Raw genomic sequence first — 20,135 nt, 5'->3', positions numbered from 1 at the left:
GGCGTGGGCCATTCGCGTGGGCAGAACCTTTGGCCAGCCCTGGAGCGTCGCCGTGCCCATGTTGGGTAGCGTCGGCTCTTGAGCGGACGTTATATCTGGCGTCGCGACGCTTCCAGACCTCAGCCGCTCCGCAGCCGCCCGCCGATTCACAACCCACCCCCCACGGTTAGTACTCCTTCAGGGCAACCATAGAATTCTGGCAAATCGTATACTGGTCTTGAAAATTTTTATAATCTGGTTATTAGAATCTTTACATTAAATTTTCGAATCCTTCGATTCTGTGTAAGGAAACTTTTTTGGATTTAAAAAATTTGTAATTATTGAAATTATTTTTATTCCCTAATTGGGCTAAGATTGAGATTTTTTAAATATTTTTACGCCTCCGTTTAGTCCAGTCTTTTTATTGTTATTATCAATTGATTTTATGCTATGTCTGCTTCTTTACCTTAATTCCGATACCAAATACCAATCCTGTCCAGAATTCATCATTTTTAGTTACCTGCAATCGGTAACGAGACTGAGTGATCGACATTGACAGTATCTGGGAATCTTTTGGAATTGATGGAGATTTTCGGAAACAGTGACTTTTTTTTTTGAAATTGTGAACTATCGTGTACTGGGGATTATGGAAATATTGGAGAACTGTGAAAATACCTGGGGCACAGTTTTCTTATGTGGATTTGTACATTTTCTTTTTATATGAATCTTCATTTAGTATTTTTTGGATATTTACTGCTTTTTTGAAAATTTGCTGATAATTTTTATCTCGAATGGATTATTTCTTTTGAACCAGTTTTGAGAATACTATTCTGCTGAAAAATAGACCATGCATTGACATAAAAATGTTAATACATTCTTATCAGACTAAAAAAAATAACGACAGCAAAAAATTGCAAAAAACGGAAAATTAGAAAGTATAGTTTAGTCTAGAAACTATAGTTTTACTAAAATTTTGAATTTTAAGAATCTCATGAGTTTTGTTTTTCACGTTACGTGATTTCAAAAAATATGATACCGATCATCTGTCAATACATAACGAAAACCATTATTTTAGACTGAACCAAAAGGCGCAGTTATAACGGACGTTATTTTCTTTTACAGAGACATTAAAAAGAAAACAAGATGTGTGACGACGAAGTAGCAGCTCTGGTCGTAGACAATGGCTCCGGTATGTGCAAGGCCGGTTTCGCCGGAGACGACGCTCCCCGCGCCGTCTTCCCATCCATCGTCGGTCGCCCCCGTCACCAGGGTGTGATGGTCGGTATGGGACAGAAGGACTCCTACGTCGGTGATGAGGCCCAGAGCAAGAGAGGTATCCTCACCCTGAAGTACCCCATTGAGCACGGAATCATCACTAACTGGGATGATATGGAGAAGATCTGGCACCACACCTTCTACAATGAACTCCGTGTGGCCCCCGAGGAACACCCCGTTCTCCTGACCGAGGCTCCCCTCAACCCCAAGGCTAACCGTGAAAAGATGACCCAGATCATGTTTGAGACCTTCAACAGCCCAGCCATGTACGTCGCCATCCAGGCCGTCCTCTCCCTGTACGCTTCCGGTCGTACCACCGGTATCGTCCTGGACTCCGGAGATGGTGTCTCCCACACCGTCCCCATCTACGAAGGTTATGCCCTTCCCCACGCCATCCTCCGTCTGGACTTGGCTGGTCGCGATCTTACCGACTACCTCATGAAGATCCTCACCGAGAGAGGTTACTCCTTCACCACCACCGCTGAGCGTGAAATCGTTCGTGACATCAAGGAGAAGCTCTGCTATGTCGCCCTGGACTTCGAACAGGAAATGGCCACCGCTGCCGCCAGCACCTCCCTCGAGAAGAGCTACGAGCTTCCCGACGGTCAGGTCATCACCATCGGCAACGAGAGGTTCCGTACCCCCGAGGCTCTCTTCCAGCCTTCCTTCTTGGGTATGGAATCCTGCGGTATCCATGAGACCGTCTACAACTCCATCATGAAGTGCGACGTTGACATCCGTAAGGACCTGTACGCCAACAATGTCCTCTCCGGTGGTACCACCATGTACCCCGGTATTGCTGACCGTATGCAGAAGGAAATCACCGCCCTGGCTCCATCCACCATCAAGATCAAGATCATCGCTCCCCCTGAGAGGAAGTACTCCGTATGGATCGGTGGATCCATCCTGGCTTCCCTGTCCACCTTCCAACAGATGTGGATCTCCAAGCAGGAGTACGATGAGTCCGGCCCTGGCATCGTCCACCGCAAGTGCTTCTAAGTACTTTGCAACCATTACATACTTCAAAAGAATACCACGACCCAACAAGGGAATATACCAACTTCATCCCTTCAACAACAAGCTACTACGAAAACACATCAACAACATCTATCATCAACGTCACCATTCATCGAATCACCATCACGATCGCCATCGTTCTACGGTGACGACGCCATCAATCACATTCTCACCTTGTCTCGAAAAGCTCCCAAAGAAGCGACGAATTTCTTTGACACGCACAGAGCTACGAAAAAAGCGGACGGCGGCGGTGGCTCTCCGTACAGCGCGCTACCTGAAGGGGGTTAGGCTCAACCTGATACCAAGAACGTTCTATTAATAGAACAGCGACATCCAATATTATGAAGAATTATTTCCCTGCTATTCCGTTCATCAGCGGGACTTCTTGGACGCAGGAGATCATCATGAGGGCGCCAGGTCGAGCCCCTCTGACTCCAGGCGGCGCGACGCTGGCTTTCTGTCTCGCGAGAGGTTTCACAACGCCTGAAAATTATCTTGTAATCGTAACTAAGTCTATACTAGTCTGCTAACAAAAGCAAAACCACCAATATACTATTTTAATTTATTTTGTAAATATTATACATTATTATTGTTATACGTCAAAGTCAAGGCAAATATACATTATCTCACACCATTATCCTCATTTATAAATTCAAATATTTATATGTCCCATATATAGTCCCTTTCGTGGGTTCAATATACTCCTAGGCATTCTTATCTACTATCAGTTGAAATAAATTTTTAAAATAGTTAAAATTTTCACTTACGTCCAATCTTTCGTATCGTTCCCTAAAGTATTTATATTTCAAAAATACTTGTCACCATTTCAGCATTTATGTCCTGGCAATATTATGTGAATTTGATATCTCCCGCCACATGAACAGAAACTCAATCGAAAGTTTGGTAGGCTGTTTTTGGCCCTCTGTGTTACCTACCACTGTTCTGTACCTGTTACACAATTTTTACCGACCGGAATTCACTCAGCGTCTACGAGAACATGATACCCTCGATATGGAGTGCTTCGCAGTTTGCGAGGTTCTTCTACGTTTGGCCGCTTTCTAGAATTTCTGTGATATATTTGAAGAAGCTGCTCTGCCAAGTGGATCCGTACAGTTTCTATTTCCGTAGTGTAATACAGCAATCATGTATGATCTACGAAGGAAAAACTCCCCTGACGTGAGATACAAAACGATTCTAATAGTAGTATCACTAGTAATAATAGTAGTAGCAATAGAGGTAGAGAGAAAGAGAGAGATAGGTAGAGTGAAAAAATTAGAAAGATAAAATAAACCAAGAAGAGGGCAAAATTATGAAATGAGATAGAAGCTGTTCTAGCTAAACCGGTGAGGTTAGGTTGTACCACGATATATGTATATCGGTCAGCTGGAAATACCCGGACCATAATAATTTCGTGTAGAGATTAAAGGAACACTGGCTCGTAGTCCACAAGATCTTCTAACCTCACTTTTATCCACATATTGATGGTTTATTCGACGACCACATTTAACTAATTCGGCCATATTAGATATATAATTTCCAGCATTGTAGTCCATGATTGTAGTTGTCAGTACAGTGGCGGGAATTGATACTTTTTCAAATTTAATCACGTTGAAAGAAACGTAAATTTTTCTCAGGTTAGACGAAATTTAAATTGTATCTTTTGTATCTGAAAGCTTATAAAATTCTACCTGTATGTACACTTCTCGGTTCGTATACCGCGACTCACCACTGCCGAATTTGACTTTGGATGTACCTTCCTAGCTTCTCAAGATATTTTAAAATAACTATTGTTGTGACGTACGACTAAACGGTTGACCTTGGCCCAGTACTATTTGCCAGACACTTGAACGCGAAAAGTATTTTCGTTCCTCTTCCACACTTAGTAAAATCCCTAATAGACAATACACCAGGAAATTCATCTAGGTATTTTTTGATAATTAGTTTATGATAACAATTATCTAAGAACTGATTTATAATTTCTTATATACAATTGTAAAATTGTTGCAACATCATTTCATCTCATTCAACACTCATTAAAAACTCAAAATATCAAAGATAAATATTTAAAAAAATTCTAACTATGTAACCTATAACCTATAGATCCTATATAATAGGTATATAGATTCTTCTTGGCTCGTTCAAATTCACTCGTTGGAGCTTCCCTGTATACACTAAAGCTCACACTCATCGCCAGTTATTTCCGTTAGGACACGTAATCTGAAAGCATTGCAGCCACCCTGTGCTACAACCCCACGCAACCCCTTCGCGTAGGCCAAATGCCTTTTTTGGATACCACCTAAAGGTTCCTACTATGAATTTCCTGTCTGCTTTTTTGGTATCTAGGATTGAAGATCTTAACTACAGTTTTGTTAGAGACAACAGGCAACTTTGAGGATCAAAATGCAAGTGTCAAAAAAATAATTCATGAATGTTTGAAGCATTGAAAATATTTTCCCTGGCATAACAAATACTGCTTGAATATTAAATATTGGGAGAGATGCTGGATACTATGGCTGTTTGTTTTCATATAACGGTGAGGCCAGTACAAATTAAGCACCATGTGGTTATTTTGGTAGTGAACCCTGGTGTCAATCATACCCAAACTTCTCTTATGCCCGGTAGCCTAAAAGAATGAGTCTTAAGAAAATCAAGAGGCCTTGCTATAACAAACAAAAATAGAGAGAAGAATAAATGGGTGCTGATTTTTTTGAAGGAAAAAATAATTTCACATATTAATGGCGACCCTGTTATGTACAAGGTAACCGGAACCGCCGTTCGCGTTAATCCGCGCAAGAATAAATTTAGCTATCAAGGTCGAGAAATTTGCAGAGTTACTGTTGTGGTAATGATTCTGAAAACGAATCTGAAAAATATACGAAATTAATGTATGATTTTTTCTTAACTTTATAGAAAGCTCATCCATGCGAGATTACAAGTCAAATAATATCACAGGATAAAAAAAGACGGAAGCATCTCAGTCTCATCTATCTCCAGAATCTCTCCCTTGGTTCAAAAAGCAAACCATGATTCTCGGGACGTTTTAACCAGTTCTAGAAGTGAGTAAAAAAAAATCTGTGATACTGTACACGTGGAACAACACTCCATAGAGAAGACAACCATCTTCTTGTCTTTTCACCAAAAATCATCCAAGACCAAGAGATATGGATAAGACTCGAATAGAGAATGATTTTGTTACTTAAAAATGTCCACTTGCAATCTACGATTATAGTATAAGAGAAAAATTATTATTTAATACATTTTTGATATTTGATAGTAGCTGAGGAAACGAATGGAAGTCGATATCAATGAAGAGAAGATAGAAGATCTAGGAAGATGATGCTGATGATCAAGAGGAAGAATAAGGTAGTGCGTTACCAGAGAGCAGGTTGTCGATTCAAAAGTGGCATATTCTGCGGTATGCGTAGGGCCTGACCGCCTAGTTCGGAAAGCGTCGCGACGCCCCGAGACGCGAGCCTTTTTCGTGCCTGTCGGACATGCCCCATCGCATGGTGATGCGGGGGCGTCTGGACGAGAGCATATATTCGACGTCGCGACGCTCCTCGGCACAGACGCCACTCCACTCTGTCCCGTGCACGGTACGTAGTAGACCCTGCTCACCAGGTCTGAATTATTCGATCATCCTCGAGACACTTGGATATTATTGGATACTTGTGGATCGTACCGTTGCGACGACCGTGTTTGGAAATTGGACATAATAGTGATATTGGACAGGACGACATATTTCTTCAGAGTTCAACTTCTGGATTGTTTTGTGTGAATTTATTGGATTCCATCGTGGTGATATTCGGCCAAGTGATACTCAAATTGAGTTTAATGAAACTTTTGTTTTTTTAATTTATAGAAAAAAAATGCATTATTATGGAGTCACTTTGAAAATACGTGTATCAGCTTTTTGACTGTTTCGATGGTATTCTTTTGATTTTATAAATACTAGTCTTTCGTCGATGAATTCAATTTTAATTTGTATCTTTTCCAAAAAGTTGTAATCTTGAATCTGCTTACCACTTAAAAAAATTTGTTTTACGCGTATACATCCAATGGTATCCAAGTATTCAAGTTATCATTAATATTGATATAATATTGTATAATTTACTGATTTTACGATTTTTCATTATATTAGAAATCAATTTTTTTTAATATTCAAAATTCTTTTAGTCATCCAAAGAATTGATATGGAGTAGAAATAAAAGTATTCAGTAGCTTGTTGATTAGGAGTAAAATCGTTAAACTTATTTACATTTTGCCAAGAGTATTTGACTTTTTGAAAAATATGAAACTTTCCCAAGGAAAGAAAGTTGAGTCTCTTCGAATAGAAAAAAGAAATCCATAAGTTCCAAAGCAAATGGTCATTACGGGTCTTTGTACTGTTTACGCAATTACGTTCTTTCAGTATAATTTTGGCACGCGTACCCTGTTATGCTTTATCCGCCGCCGCGGCGGAGGCGTCGGGGTCCATAAGCCGTGCTTGCACTTATAGGGAGCGTCGCGATCTCGCGTCCGTCTACATTTAGCATCGGCTTACTTAAAATAGCGCCGCGACGCCCGCTGTTTCTTCAACGCCTATCGCTTTATAGGCAACTGGGTCAATTCTTGAAGGAACCTGGAAAATTAGTAAAATTAAATTTAGAAAATATTTGACAACCTAATAAATTAAAAGAAACTAATATAAAGATTAGAAATTTTTGTTAAATAATTTATGACTATTATTCCACTTTTTCCTGATTTTACTGTTGCACCTCTTTCTGATTTTATCGGTATCAAAATTAGGAATACTAAAGATCCTCCAAATTTTCGAATGTTTTCACGTGACACGAAGATGATTCTGAAATAAAAAGAAACCTTTAAACGTCAGTTATTTTTTTAGAAATTGTAATGGTTACAAAAAAATTTGATTTTTGCATTTGAAAAAAAAAGAATATCAAATTTTTGTGCATATTTGTAGTGAAATAGATAAAGTCAGAGGAAGAAGGGTATCGATATAGGTAGATTCAAGAAAAAAGAGATGCGTAGCTGAATGTTATTGGAAAATTAAAGGAAACGTTAATTATTGTTTCAGAACATAAAACCAAAAAGGCACCACAGGGGGAGGTTGAAGGCGCATAGTTTCGCGCGACGGCGCCCTCGGCGTCTATTCAGGGGCGTCCAATGGGCGTCTTCCCAAAGCTCACGGGTAGCCCAATATTTTCGAGCTTTTTCGTGCTTCCCGAACTGGCGGGCGTGGGCCATTCGCGTGGGCAGAACCTTTGGCCAGCCCTGGAGCGTCGCCGTGCCCATGTTGGGTAGCGTCGGCTCTTGAGCGGACGTTATATCTGGCGTCGCGACGCTTCCAGACCTCAGCCGCTCCGCAGCCGCCCGCCGATTCACAACCCACCCCCCACGGTTAGTACTCCTTCAGGGCAACCATAGAATTCTGGCAAATCGTATACTGGTCTTGAAAATTTTTATAATCTGGTTATTAGAATCTTTACATTAAATTTTCGAATCCTTCGATTCTGTGTAAGGAAACTTTTTTGGATTTAAAAAATTTGTAATTATTGAAATTATTTTTATTCCCTAATTGGGCTAAGATTGAGATTTTTTAAATATTTTTACGCCTCCGTTTAGTCCAGTCTTTTTATTGTTATTATCAATTGATTTTATGCTATGTCTGCTTCTTTACCTTAATTCCGATACCAAATACCAATCCTGTCCAGAATTCATCATTTTTAGTTACCTGCAATCGGTAACGAGACTGAGTGATCGACATTGACAGTATCTGGGAATCTTTTGGAATTGATGGAGATTTTCGGAAACAGTGACTTTTTTTTTTGAAATTGTGAACTATCGTGTACTGGGGATTATGGAAATATTGGAGAACTGTGAAAATACCTGGGGCACAGTTTTCTTATGTGGATTTGTACATTTTCTTTTTATATGAATCTTCATTTAGTATTTTTTGGATATTTACTGCTTTTTTGAAAATTTGCTGATAATTTTTATCTCGAATGGATTATTTCTTTTGAACCAGTTTTGAGAATACTATTCTGCTGAAAAATAGACCATGCATTGACATAAAAATGTTAATACATTCTTATCAGACTAAAAAAAATAACGACAGCAAAAAATTGCAAAAAACGGAAAATTAGAAAGTATAGTTTAGTCTAGAAACTATAGTTTTACTAAAATTTTGAATTTTAAGAATCTCATGAGTTTTGTTTTTCACGTTACGTGATTTCAAAAAATATGATACCGATCATCTGTCAATACATAACGAAAACCATTATTTTAGACTGAACCAAAAGGCGCAGTTATAACGGACGTTATTTTCTTTTACAGAGACATTAAAAAGAAAACAAGATGTGTGACGACGAAGTAGCAGCTCTGGTCGTAGACAATGGCTCCGGTATGTGCAAGGCCGGTTTCGCCGGAGACGACGCTCCCCGCGCCGTCTTCCCATCCATCGTCGGTCGCCCCCGTCACCAGGGTGTGATGGTCGGTATGGGACAGAAGGACTCCTACGTCGGTGATGAGGCCCAGAGCAAGAGAGGTATCCTCACCCTGAAGTACCCCATTGAGCACGGAATCATCACTAACTGGGATGATATGGAGAAGATCTGGCACCACACCTTCTACAATGAACTCCGTGTGGCCCCCGAGGAACACCCCGTTCTCCTGACCGAGGCTCCCCTCAACCCCAAGGCTAACCGTGAAAAGATGACCCAGATCATGTTTGAGACCTTCAACAGCCCAGCCATGTACGTCGCCATCCAGGCCGTCCTCTCCCTGTACGCTTCCGGTCGTACCACCGGTATCGTCCTGGACTCCGGAGATGGTGTCTCCCACACCGTCCCCATCTACGAAGGTTATGCCCTTCCCCACGCCATCCTCCGTCTGGACTTGGCTGGTCGCGATCTTACCGACTACCTCATGAAGATCCTCACCGAGAGAGGTTACTCCTTCACCACCACCGCTGAGCGTGAAATCGTTCGTGACATCAAGGAGAAGCTCTGCTATGTCGCCCTGGACTTCGAACAGGAAATGGCCACCGCTGCCGCCAGCACCTCCCTCGAGAAGAGCTACGAGCTTCCCGACGGTCAGGTCATCACCATCGGCAACGAGAGGTTCCGTACCCCCGAGGCTCTCTTCCAACCTTCCTTCTTGGGTATGGAATCCTGCGGTATCCATGAGACCGTCTACAACTCCATCATGAAGTGCGACGTCGACATCCGTAAGGACCTGTACGCCAACAATGTCCTCTCCGGTGGTACCACCATGTACCCCGGTATTGCTGACCGTATGCAGAAGGAAATCACCGCCCTGGCTCCATCCACCATCAAGATCAAGATCATCGCTCCCCCTGAGAGGAAGTACTCCGTATGGATCGGTGGATCCATCCTGGCTTCCCTGTCCACCTTCCAACAGATGTGGATCTCCAAGCAGGAGTACGATGAGTCCGGCCCTGGCATCGTCCACCGCAAGTGCTTCTAAGCAGTTTAACTCAAAAACACCTTATACTATACCTTCCCCAAAATGCCACACTGCCGCAATGCTTCATCACTTACTCTACTACTATTACTTTTTGTATGTAGCGAGTTTCGTGGCGACGGCCATCATTAAAACGCAAACGTCATCTTTTGTATATAAGTTTACATCTATGGAATAAATATAATCTTATATTCTTAGAGCGGTTCAATTCATATTTTTTTCATTTGATAGTCCTTGTCACGTTCTCGATATTCGACTAGATACATAATCATTCATTGTTTTTGAATTTCTTTTCATTCAATTAATCTCAATCGAGAATTCTAGTCAAAGGATCATCGTAATATGAATTAAATTTTTTCTTGGACTGATTTAAAAAAAAAATCCATGCGGCATATGGAAAGAGGGGAAGGTCTTTTGTGTGCGACTAATCACACATAATAACACCAAATGTCCATTTGAGGTACATAAAAGAAAAACACTCAATAAAATATGATTTTACAACAAAGAGTCTCTCCGATCAAATTGCATTGTCATTACCTTGCATTCATCCCTCGTACGATGGCGTTCTCGTGAAAATTTTCCGCCGCCCCCCACACTCCCCAAACAGAATTTCCTCTACGAAATACATATATATCGACCTCGAATGGACGTTTCCATAAAACAGGTTGAAATTTCAGCGAATCGACGTCCTCGATCATTTATATCTAAGAAAATAATTAACCTGGCTCAATACTACGAATGTAGCCGGAGCATCCGTGATGATTGTATGCATTTTAAAAATAGTCAAGGATATATAGAATGCACATTAGTCACATATGATTCATTGATCTATTTATTGAATTTTTTTCAAGAATTATAAATTAAACATAAAAATTCATACAAAGACAAAATATATAAACCTGCTAATATTTTATATCATCAAAGATACATGATTATCATAATTGCATCAGGATCATGTAATCATCAAAAACATACATAAATACAAAATAGGTGAGGTCAATAATAATTTTAATTGATTCGTCATGCAGGGTTGATCATGTAACAAACGCAAGAAATTTGTAGAAAAATTTACCAGGCACCCCTTTTTCTCGCAATGGATACTTCCCTGCATGGTATCGTCCAGCGATGAACTTTGACTCTTCAGTGAACCCATTGTTTCTTGATAGTTAAAAAACACTCCCCTCAAGGGATGAATATATATATATATATATATATATATATACGTGACTCTCACCCCGTATACTCGAGATGACAAATTCCCCGAAAGGCACAATATCGATAAATTATAATGAAGAATTTCGAGATCTGTAAGCGCATCTGCAAGCGCCCGTACACATATAAGGGAAAGCGAAGGAAAGTTCACGCACAAAGAGTGCGGGGTTAAAACTCGGCTTGCAAATCACGATGAGCAGTTTCGTCCCTGGCGAAGTCTCCACGAGGGCAGATGACGTGGTGGGGAACGAAACCTTATTTGGGATCAGGGGGCGTCGCCGGCGTTGATGCGACGCCCGGCGTCGTTACTCTCCTTAGGGCGACTAAGGACTATGCCTAGTGGAGGCAGTGCGTATGTAACGGCAGATTTCCATGTAAGGGGCGGATCGCTATTTTGGGCAGCGACCGATATGGATAAAGGGACCTCACACTGGCTGCAATGCGCCACTCGCTGCTTGGTCTCTTGCACGACGAACGCCTTCAGCGTGTCGCCCGTTTTTTTCGAATTTACACGGTACGTTGTATTGTAGTACAGTTTACAATTGCTTATCCAACGATTTCACAGTTTCTTTGTCTCAATACCTTTTTTTGTGCTACCTCGTTTTGTTACTGTCGCATCAAATAATTTGATTGCAAAATTTCCTTTGTGAGGTAAATAATTTTGTTTGGCTTGATTAGCAATAAAACAATGGCTTTAACTGCAGTGTTACGTGATTGGGAAAAAATGTTATTTTTAATCACTACCTCTTTTTTGTCGTACCCACTCGTGGTATTTTAGACGAAATATTTTGGATATTCAGAATACTTTGAAGGGGGATGTATTTGGTTGAAGGGTTGGTTGTACAACTGATTGGTCGCTCTTTTACTGAAATACATTTGTACGATTGTAGATACTTTTGATGGATAACGATTTTTTTTTTTAATAGACGTGAAGTGTGGTTTTGTGAAAATTATTATTAATTATTGTACAGAGAATGTGTTTTATTAAGTGAATTAGTTTGATGAAGTCGTGTGTTTTTGAGTATCATTCATTGTTATAGTGATTGATTGTTCGCAGAAAGGTAATCTAAACCTCCATCAATATGTGTGATGATGATGTTGCGGCACTGGTCGTGGACAACGGCTCCGGCATGTGCAAGGCCGGATTCGCCGGAGATGATGCTCCACGTGCTGTGTTTCCTAGCATCGTCGGCCGTCCTCGTCATCAGGTTAGTAATGATAAGGCGTATATGTATATTTCATATGATGAAGAATAAAGAAGTATTGAGCTGGTCATTAAAGATGGAGAGGAATAACAAATGGTTCTTTTGTTATAGGGTGTGATGGTCGGTATGGGACAGAAGGACTCCTACGTCGGTGATGAAGCCCAGAGCAAGAGAGGTATCCTCACCCTGAAGTACCCCATTGAGCACGGAATCATCACTAACTGGGATGATATGGAGAAGATCTGGCACCACACCTTCTACAATGAACTCCGTGTGGCCCCCGAGGAACACCCCGTTCTCCTGACCGAGGCTCCCCTCAACCCCAAGGCTAACCGTGAAAAGATGACCCAGATCATGTTTGAGACCTTCAACAGCCCAGCCATGTACGTCGCCATCCAGGCCGTCCTCTCCCTGTACGCTTCCGGTCGTACCACCGGTATCGTCCTGGACTCCGGAGATGGTGTCTCCCACACCGTCCCCATCTACGAAGGTTATGCCCTTCCCCACGCCATCCTCCGTCTGGACTTGGCTGGTCGCGATCTTACCGACTACCTCATGAAGATCCTCACCGAGAGAGGTTACTCCTTCACCACCACCGCTGAGCGTGAAATCGTTCGTGACATCAAGGAGAAGCTCTGCTATGTCGCCCTGGACTTCGAACAGGAAATGGCCACGGCTGCCGCCAGCACCTCCCTCGAGAAGAGCTACGAGCTTCCCGACGGTCAGGTCATCACCATCGGCAACGAGAGGTTCCGTTGCCCTGAGGCTCTCTTCCAGCCTTCCTTCTTGGGTATGGAATCCTGCGGTATCCACGAGACCGTCTACAACTCCATCATGAAGTGCGACGTTGACATCCGTAAGGACCTGTACGCCAACACTGTCCTTTCCGGTGGTACCACCATGTACCCCGGTATTGCTGACCGTATGCAGAAGGAAATCACCGCCCTGGCTCCATCCACCATCAAGATCAAGATCATCGCTCCCCCTGAGAGGAAGTACTCCGTGTGGATCGGTGGATCCATCCTGGCTTCCCTATCCACCTTCCAACAGATGTGGATCTCCAAGCAGGAGTATGATGAGTCCGGTCCTGGAATTGTTCACCGCAAGTGCTTCTAAACGGCTTGACCTTTCTATACGAATTACCTTTCCAATCATCAACCAGACCAAACTTCACTTCACCGAACGAAGATACGCAACAACCAAAAAAAAGATAAGGAAAAGAGAAAAACTACTCAAGTGCCTTTATTATACACATTTATCAGACTGTATTGTACTACGTAGTTTATACAACATGACTATTTGTTATTAACATTAATAATTTATTACTATTCCTCATTATTGTAACGCAATCTCTTTGGTCTTCGAGACTCTAGATCGCATGTACGTATTATCGTTTAATGAAAAACAACAACAAAAGAACACTAGACTTATCAACGCTGGCTCATATTGCAGCCTAGCGAATCGTTCTTCTTATACCTTATAAATAATAAAAAATTATATATAAATTTAATCACGAGCTGCCGTTTTCACTGTATTACAATTTGTAATACGTATACGACATTCTAGAAACTCATAAGGAGCAGAAGACGCTGATAAGATTCCCAGAAGATTTGGACAAAATAGAATTTTCTGAGTGAAAGATAAGCGGATTCAAAAGTTTTCTACATTGGCAAAGAGCCAGTCGCTCATAAAATAATATTCTGACAGTAGATACGCCTATAATCGTTCCAAGTATCTTAGACAAATATAGAAAAACATCAGTGAATGATGAAAAAATAAAAAAAAGCAAAAAAAGATAAAATTTCAAACAAATTACTATTCAAGTGAACAAGCCATATGGTGCCTTGTAAGTCCTTTGTGTTGATAGGTTAAGAAAAGTAAAATATTTTTTTTCTAAAAATATCCAAAACACCAGTGAAAGTTTATATATCCATTCCGAGATGTTTCTGAGCATATTCTATATATATATTTTCTTAAAATCCACCATGACCCTCCGCCATGCATAGAGTTGCAGATTCTCGAAGATAACGAGGATGCAGATGAGAAATAAGAATAAGATGAGGTCGACGATATCCATGTGGTATCCACGTGTTGGAAGCTCGAATGCTTCTTTCTCATAGTCGTCGGGAGTAACGTAACCCAACACGAGCGGCAAAACTCTGAGACAAATTAAGAAATAGTAAAAATAGAGTCTCTGCCCCCGGGTTGGGATGCTGTAACCGACGCAGCGTGTGGACCCCAGCTGCGCCTAGCCTTACAAGGCCCCTCACGACGTGGTAACTTATGTTTATTCTCACGCGACGCTAAAATTAGCAGGAAGAGACGGCCGGCGTCGTTTCGATGTACTCAGAGCTACACCAGGATCGTCCAATGCGCCACGACGAAGAGGATCCTCATTGTCCGGTTAGCTTATACCGCATATACGTAATGAACCGTCATCTGGGATCGATTCCAACTGACTAATCGATTTCGTTTGGCCAAATAGGAGAGAATTCAATGTCAGTCCTAAAAGTGCAACGTCCGGCTGGGTCGGTCGAACTAAAAACTTAACCTCATTTTTTTCAAAATAAAAACATACAGGGAAGAATTATCTTAACCATCACCGTAAAAGCGTCGCGATGTCTCTTGATGATGCTTACCATTCTTTTTATCGTCTTTAGTAAAACCTGGGCGTCTAGCCAGATTCTCATCACTTTTCACGTCTCTCGTCCTTTAACAGCTGTTAGCAGCTCTGGGTTTTTACTTGTTGCATCCCTCTTCCTACATTGTTCATCATTTTTTTTGCATGAGGGATGTTGACGTTACTTGGAATAAGAGCTTTGGCAATATAAGAGTCTCTGAGAGTGGTAAAAGATTAGAAACTTAAATATTATAATAAAGTATTAATTTACTATTTATCTATATTTACAGCCTAAATTTAGATAGAAGATACTTTTAATCATAATGTTGTTTCTTATATGGGAAATTAATATGGCGTCCGATGCGTGTGATATTCAGTTAAGACTGAAAGATCTTTATCGGCGTATTACTACTTAAGATAATAGTTTGACAATACTTGGATTCGTAAATGTTGTAATATATGTTTTGGAGAATTTGACTCTTGGGTGCTATCCAACATAAATTTGGAATTTTGGTGCACTGACCGGCTCGAAACTTTATGCGCGGAAAGGGGACAATTGTTAGTATTTGGCTTCGCTTACATATATTCTTCTTGGTATTTATGAATGGTTTCGGTGAAACGGCTTCCTTTTAACAATGTAAAGTGATATTACGTAATAGTATGTCACGTTATATTCTAGATAATATTGTTTTATTGGAATTTCTTAAGACTGAATGAAATAGATTAGGCTACATGGGTGATTACAAAAGTGACTAATGTCTGCCGTACGTGCAAGCGGTGAACGTTCGATACGTCATTTTACAATTGATATTCAACCTAACACGTATATTCAACAAGTCAGGATTGTATAAAAATTTTATTCTAGTCCATTAAGTGACAATGGATACAATGACTTTATTTGTGAATAGAATAATCGTATTTTCGGAGCTTTTAAACGTCTTGACAATCTACGAATAACGGATAACGTATTGAGGTTACTGTATTAAATGATTGTCAAAGGACATAACAATTTGACAGTGGCCTGGATTACACTTCATTTGTGTATCTCTATGTAGTAAAATGTAAATTAATAATGCTATAATTTGTAATCTATACAAAACAAGTGCTCAAAATGGAGAAAGTTATACCAATGAGTTGGTTGAACCAAATGTTATTATTGCTAAGTATCGTTTCTGCAGTTCTATCTATAATTATCTCAGAATGGTTTGGGAACAGATCTCTACCAGTATATATCCCAATTTTGTGGGCAATTTTCATTACTATATTATCTACGTGGCTCAGTTGTTTCCTCCTGAGACTTGCGTTGAAAGCCACTACTCCAATTAATATAGAACTAATTACTGGCTGGATACGAGATCGTTTGGAGAATTATTTAACATGTAATATTGAAACTGTTGCTAAGTCTAAAGGTGCTATACATAACAACAAAGAAGTAAATGATATACAATCAACAAATGTTCAAAGAATCAGTAACAACGTTGCAAAGGATGACAAAGGCACTCAGCAGTTATATTGTAAACAAAGCCAAAATGAATTAAAGACAGGAAAAGTGGACAACGCTTCTATCATAAGAAAATTGGATCTTGACAGATTAGTAATACAGATCGATGTGAAGTTTATTAGTAGTTGGTATAAGAATTTAAGCAGTGATAAGACATTTCCTGATGAAGCAAAAGGGTTATTAAGAAAATTACTAAACAGATTGCAACACCAAGTAACCTCATTGGATAAAATAAAATTGACAAGTAAACTTGCTGATGTTTTATTGCTGCATTTGAAGGAGTATCGAAGGTAAAATATCATAAATTTGCATTCCATATATTTTTCTCATCCTCCTATTTATTTCTCAGAGCTCTACGAAGAGTAAAAAAAGGAACAGCATCAAACTTAGAAGAAGCATATCGCTGTGTGCATCCAGGATCACGAAGCACAACTGCTTTAGAACACACATTGCATCGACTGGTCACTATATTAGCAAGAGAGTTCTTACAGTGGGAACTGACCAGCTCGCTGCCTTGCAAATTACTCTTGTCTATTTTAGCCAGTAGACTGTTGCAGGGAATTCACACTGCCAGTTGTCCCAATTTGATCTATGAAAAATTAGTGGTGCTATTGAGCGCTGCGCCAACGGAAAATGGAACCACAGCCGTAACGAATCACGTACGATTATATATCCCTCACATATCTATATTTATTTCAACTTTGTTTTCATCAACTTGAAGATATTCCTAATTTATTATTTTAGGGAATTGTATCGCAAGCTTTGGGTGGTGGAATTGCATCCGCAACAGCTGCTGTGATTCCACGACCATTACCAAAACAAAATTCAGCTTTAAGCACATCTACCGATTCCAAAAGTGAAAATCAAACTATATCATCTCAAAATGCAGAAAGGTCTTCCTTATGCCTAGAGGGCCTTGCTATTAGTCATCGAGGTCTCTGGGGTGATGTCAGTATTTCAGAGCCAGATTCTGAATTGGACGAAGATCGTTTATCGCCAGTGTACGAAGAGCCAACAGATTTCGCTACAACCATTGCCAGACTTAGAAATCTCTTACAACAAAAGTCGACGGCTACAACACCACTGTAAACAATCTTACTCCCCATCATTACTTATGTCACCAAAAATAAAGTAGGCCTGTATATATTACTTCTGTTTTAGTCAAGTCGAAGAGAAATCCTGTACCGTATACGAAGGTAGCCAATTCACAAATCTCGCTATTCCGTGGACAGAATTTTATACTGCTCCGGATGGCTCTCAACAACTCTTGTATTGTATACAATTTGATGATGTGGAACAACATGGTGTTGATATGTTTGAAACAACAACAGCAACAGTTAGAAGACAGTACTCCGACTTCGTGCAGCTTCATGGCAGTTTGGAAGAGGTAGTAAAAAACAAATTGAGAATCTGTAGGATAATGTTTTTAAACTTAAATTCAATTGCACAATTATTTTCAGGTACCGTCCTTATCGGGCATCATGTCTGACATGTCTTTACCAGAAGGAGGACGTGTGGAAATGGAAAATTATTTGAAGACTCTTTGCACACGCTTGTCAATAGAGTCGCCACCACAGCTTCGACATTTTCTTCGTCCCAGCAGTGGCGTCGGAAAAAAGGCAGACGTCGTGGTGCCAAGATTAGATAGGTTCCTGGCGAAAACTGTCAGTGGAATGTTTAATACTTTGAAGACCGTTGTTCCTGGTTTTGAAATGGATCAAGAAGAAGACGTTGTTCCACTGCCAACTTTGATGCCACTAGCAGACATTCCATGGAGATTCGTGGAAGATGTTAAATCGGTATTTAAATATTGTACAATAATTATAAGTTTTTTAAATGCTTTATAAAATCATAATTTATATTTTTTTAAATTAATAATACAGAGGAGTGTGGCAGTGGAACTCCAACAACTGGTTGCTGAAAGAATAGACTACTGTTCTGTAGATACTGCTTATGAAGCAGTCGATTCTGTAGAAGGTAGTGGGGATTCAGAACTACTCTCTCATTGGTTGGATACTGTCAATACTCCCTATGATGGTTAGTTTTGATTTTTCTTAATTTTCTGAGACAAAACTCAATTTTCTGTAAACTTATTGCGATTTCCTATAACAGAAGAACTAGAGGAATTGGACTGTAATTTGACCTTGACCCGTGTAAGCATAGATCTTATATGCGAGGTATTAGCAGGTATCGGTAGCAACAATACCCTGCAGCAGGAAGCTGTTGTACGATGGACAAAATTGCTATTTGGAAATGTCATTGAACCAGTTTTACAAGTAATCCATGAACACATGATTTTATATTCAATAACACATTTCAAGACCAACGAGTCAGTTTTTCTATTTTTTTCTTCTAGAATATCATTCTTCGACTGTCAAATAAATTCAGTAACTTGACGCTATTCTCGACCAGCCAAACGGATGAATCAAAAGAGTCAATAGATTCTTTGAAGGAAAAATTAGTGCGATTACTTATGGATAAAATTCCGTCTGACGTGAAATTATTAGTTGGAGAAGATGACATGAGGGAAGGTCTACGATTTTTGTTGGGATCATTGGAGGTGAAGAAAATCAATCAAGATTTCAGTCTACAAATATTAGATGTATTGGCATCGCAGCTGTTGGCATCATGTAGATCAGATCATCATAATTCAACTCCATGATTAAGGTGCAATTCTTCGGTAAGTTATTATTTATGAGTATTTTTGTTTGCATTTATATAAGCGCATAATTTATACCGAGATTATTGACACTGTGTGTAAGTAATGTGCCATAACTTCATATGAAATATTCAACATTCCTTTAGCAATTCGATTCGAAAAGAAATAAGAATATTGCAAATTTGATATTATTTAGTAATTACTTATTTTCATTTGAAAAAAAAATTTAATTTCAATAGTTTAATGTGCTAAAGGGTCATGTACCTGACTGTAGTATTGTTGCAAAAAGAACAAAAATATTTTGTATCATAGATAAATGCGACATCCCCAAATGACAAAATGAAATTATTGTTTTACAATTGTCTCGGTTATCAGCAGATCTGTGTATAAAATATCAATTTGGTATTTGTTACATTACATCAGGACTATGTTTTGTATAAAAGTTTTATTGGTGTTTTAGATAACTTGTAAGATACTTGTTAATCTCTCTGGCAGTACCAGCATAATCCAAAGATTATGAAATATATTAACACGATGGAAACAGTAGTACTCTGTTATTTTATTCGCACTAATTCCATTTTTTTTCTTCGTATCATTCTGGAATATTTATCACACACCAAATTAATTATCCTTGGCAGGTGGATCACCCTGAGCCTTTTGCTTCTCAAGTTGTGCTCTGAAATTAGTTCAAAATTGCATCATGTAATAAAGACGTTCCATATCAATGGTACCAATAAGATAGATCTATGTCAACCTACCTTAATTGTTGATTAAAGTCATCCTCCACATCATCATCGTCCCAGTTATCCTCCCAGACACTGATATCCTCGTTGTCTTCATCCTTAGCCGTCCAATCTAATTCGTGAATCAGCAAGTTTTAGGTTAAGCTAACCCGGTACACAAAAGAATCATTGTCAATCTAGCAATATTCTTACCTTCTGCAGGGAATTCCTCGAACTCGTCATCTTCCTCGAGCAAACCCAAATCCACTTTCGACTTATCGCTTTTATTATCCGTCATTGTTAGATATTTAGAAATATTTCAACTCAAAATCACAAGTTGACACTTTCCACAACGTAATGTACTTTTCGTAAACTCACGCCAAATGACGTCACGAGAGATCTGCGTTAGATTTTCAAACTTGCCGTCAGAGAGCGTTGATGTTTCGGTTATGGCGTTTTC

General features: G+C 39.8%; 4 protein-coding genes and 1 long non-coding RNA gene across 6 annotated transcripts; 3 read left to right on the top strand and 2 right to left on the bottom strand.

The window, feature by feature from the left end:
* Positions 1-9: 9 nt before the first annotated feature.
* LOC107272999 (actin, muscle) lies at positions 10-13,382 on the top strand. 2 transcript variants are annotated; one of them, XM_025090279.1, is made up of 3 exons: positions 10-165; positions 1,102-1,257; positions 12,294-13,382. In XM_025090279.1, the coding sequence occupies exons 2-3, from the start codon at positions 1,123-1,125 to the stop codon at positions 13,287-13,289; spliced, it is 1,131 nt and encodes a 376-aa protein (XP_024946047.1). In that variant the 5' UTR covers positions 10-165; positions 1,102-1,122; the 3' UTR covers positions 13,290-13,382. The 2 variants fall into 2 exon arrangements, with proteins under 2 accessions (XP_024946047.1, XP_015606245.1); XM_015750759.2 differs by lacking the exons at positions 10-165; positions 1,102-1,257 and adding exons at positions 11,338-11,482; positions 12,026-12,176 and having other exon boundaries at positions 12,285-13,382.
* Positions 2,822-4,189, bottom strand: LOC107273002. Its single transcript, XR_001539106.1, has 2 exons — positions 3,732-4,189; positions 2,822-3,423 (listed from the first exon to the last, which is right to left on the bottom strand). It is a non-coding gene; the product is annotated as an uncharacterized LOC107273002 (long non-coding RNA).
* On the top strand, positions 5,742-10,261 carry LOC107272998 (actin-5, muscle-specific). Its single transcript, XM_015750758.2, has 3 exons — positions 5,742-5,867; positions 7,349-7,373; positions 8,629-10,261. The coding sequence occupies exon 3, from the start codon at positions 8,629-8,631 to the stop codon at positions 9,757-9,759; it is 1,131 nt and encodes a 376-aa protein (XP_015606244.1). The 5' UTR covers positions 5,742-5,867; positions 7,349-7,373; the 3' UTR covers positions 9,760-10,261.
* A 2,200-nt stretch (positions 13,383-15,582) lies between the features above and the next one.
* LOC107273044 lies at positions 15,583-19,499 on the top strand. Its single transcript, XM_015750842.2, has 8 exons — positions 15,583-16,584; positions 16,644-16,953; positions 17,039-17,379; positions 17,456-17,681; positions 17,755-18,093; positions 18,178-18,331; positions 18,407-18,570; positions 18,651-19,499. The coding sequence occupies exons 1-8, from the start codon at positions 15,905-15,907 to the stop codon at positions 18,954-18,956; spliced, it is 2,520 nt and encodes an 839-aa protein (XP_015606328.1). The 5' UTR covers positions 15,583-15,904; the 3' UTR covers positions 18,957-19,499.
* Positions 19,380-20,076, bottom strand: LOC107273046 (26S proteasome complex subunit SEM1). Its single transcript, XM_015750844.2, has 3 exons — positions 19,889-20,076; positions 19,712-19,808; positions 19,380-19,629 (listed from the first exon to the last, which is right to left on the bottom strand). The coding sequence occupies exons 1-3, from the start codon at positions 19,971-19,973 to the stop codon at positions 19,575-19,577; spliced, it is 237 nt and encodes a 78-aa protein (XP_015606330.1). The 5' UTR covers positions 19,974-20,076; the 3' UTR covers positions 19,380-19,574.
* Between the last annotated feature and the right edge of the window lie 59 nt (positions 20,077-20,135).

Source organism: Cephus cinctus, unplaced genomic scaffold (genome assembly GCF_000341935.2).
Source record: "Cephus cinctus unplaced genomic scaffold, Ccin1 Ccin1_scaffold1343, whole genome shotgun sequence".
Lineage (NCBI taxonomy): Eukaryota > Metazoa > Arthropoda > Insecta > Hymenoptera > Cephidae > Cephus > Cephus cinctus.
Note: the sequence above shows the minus strand (reverse complement) of the source record. Positions and strands in the feature narration are given on the sequence as shown.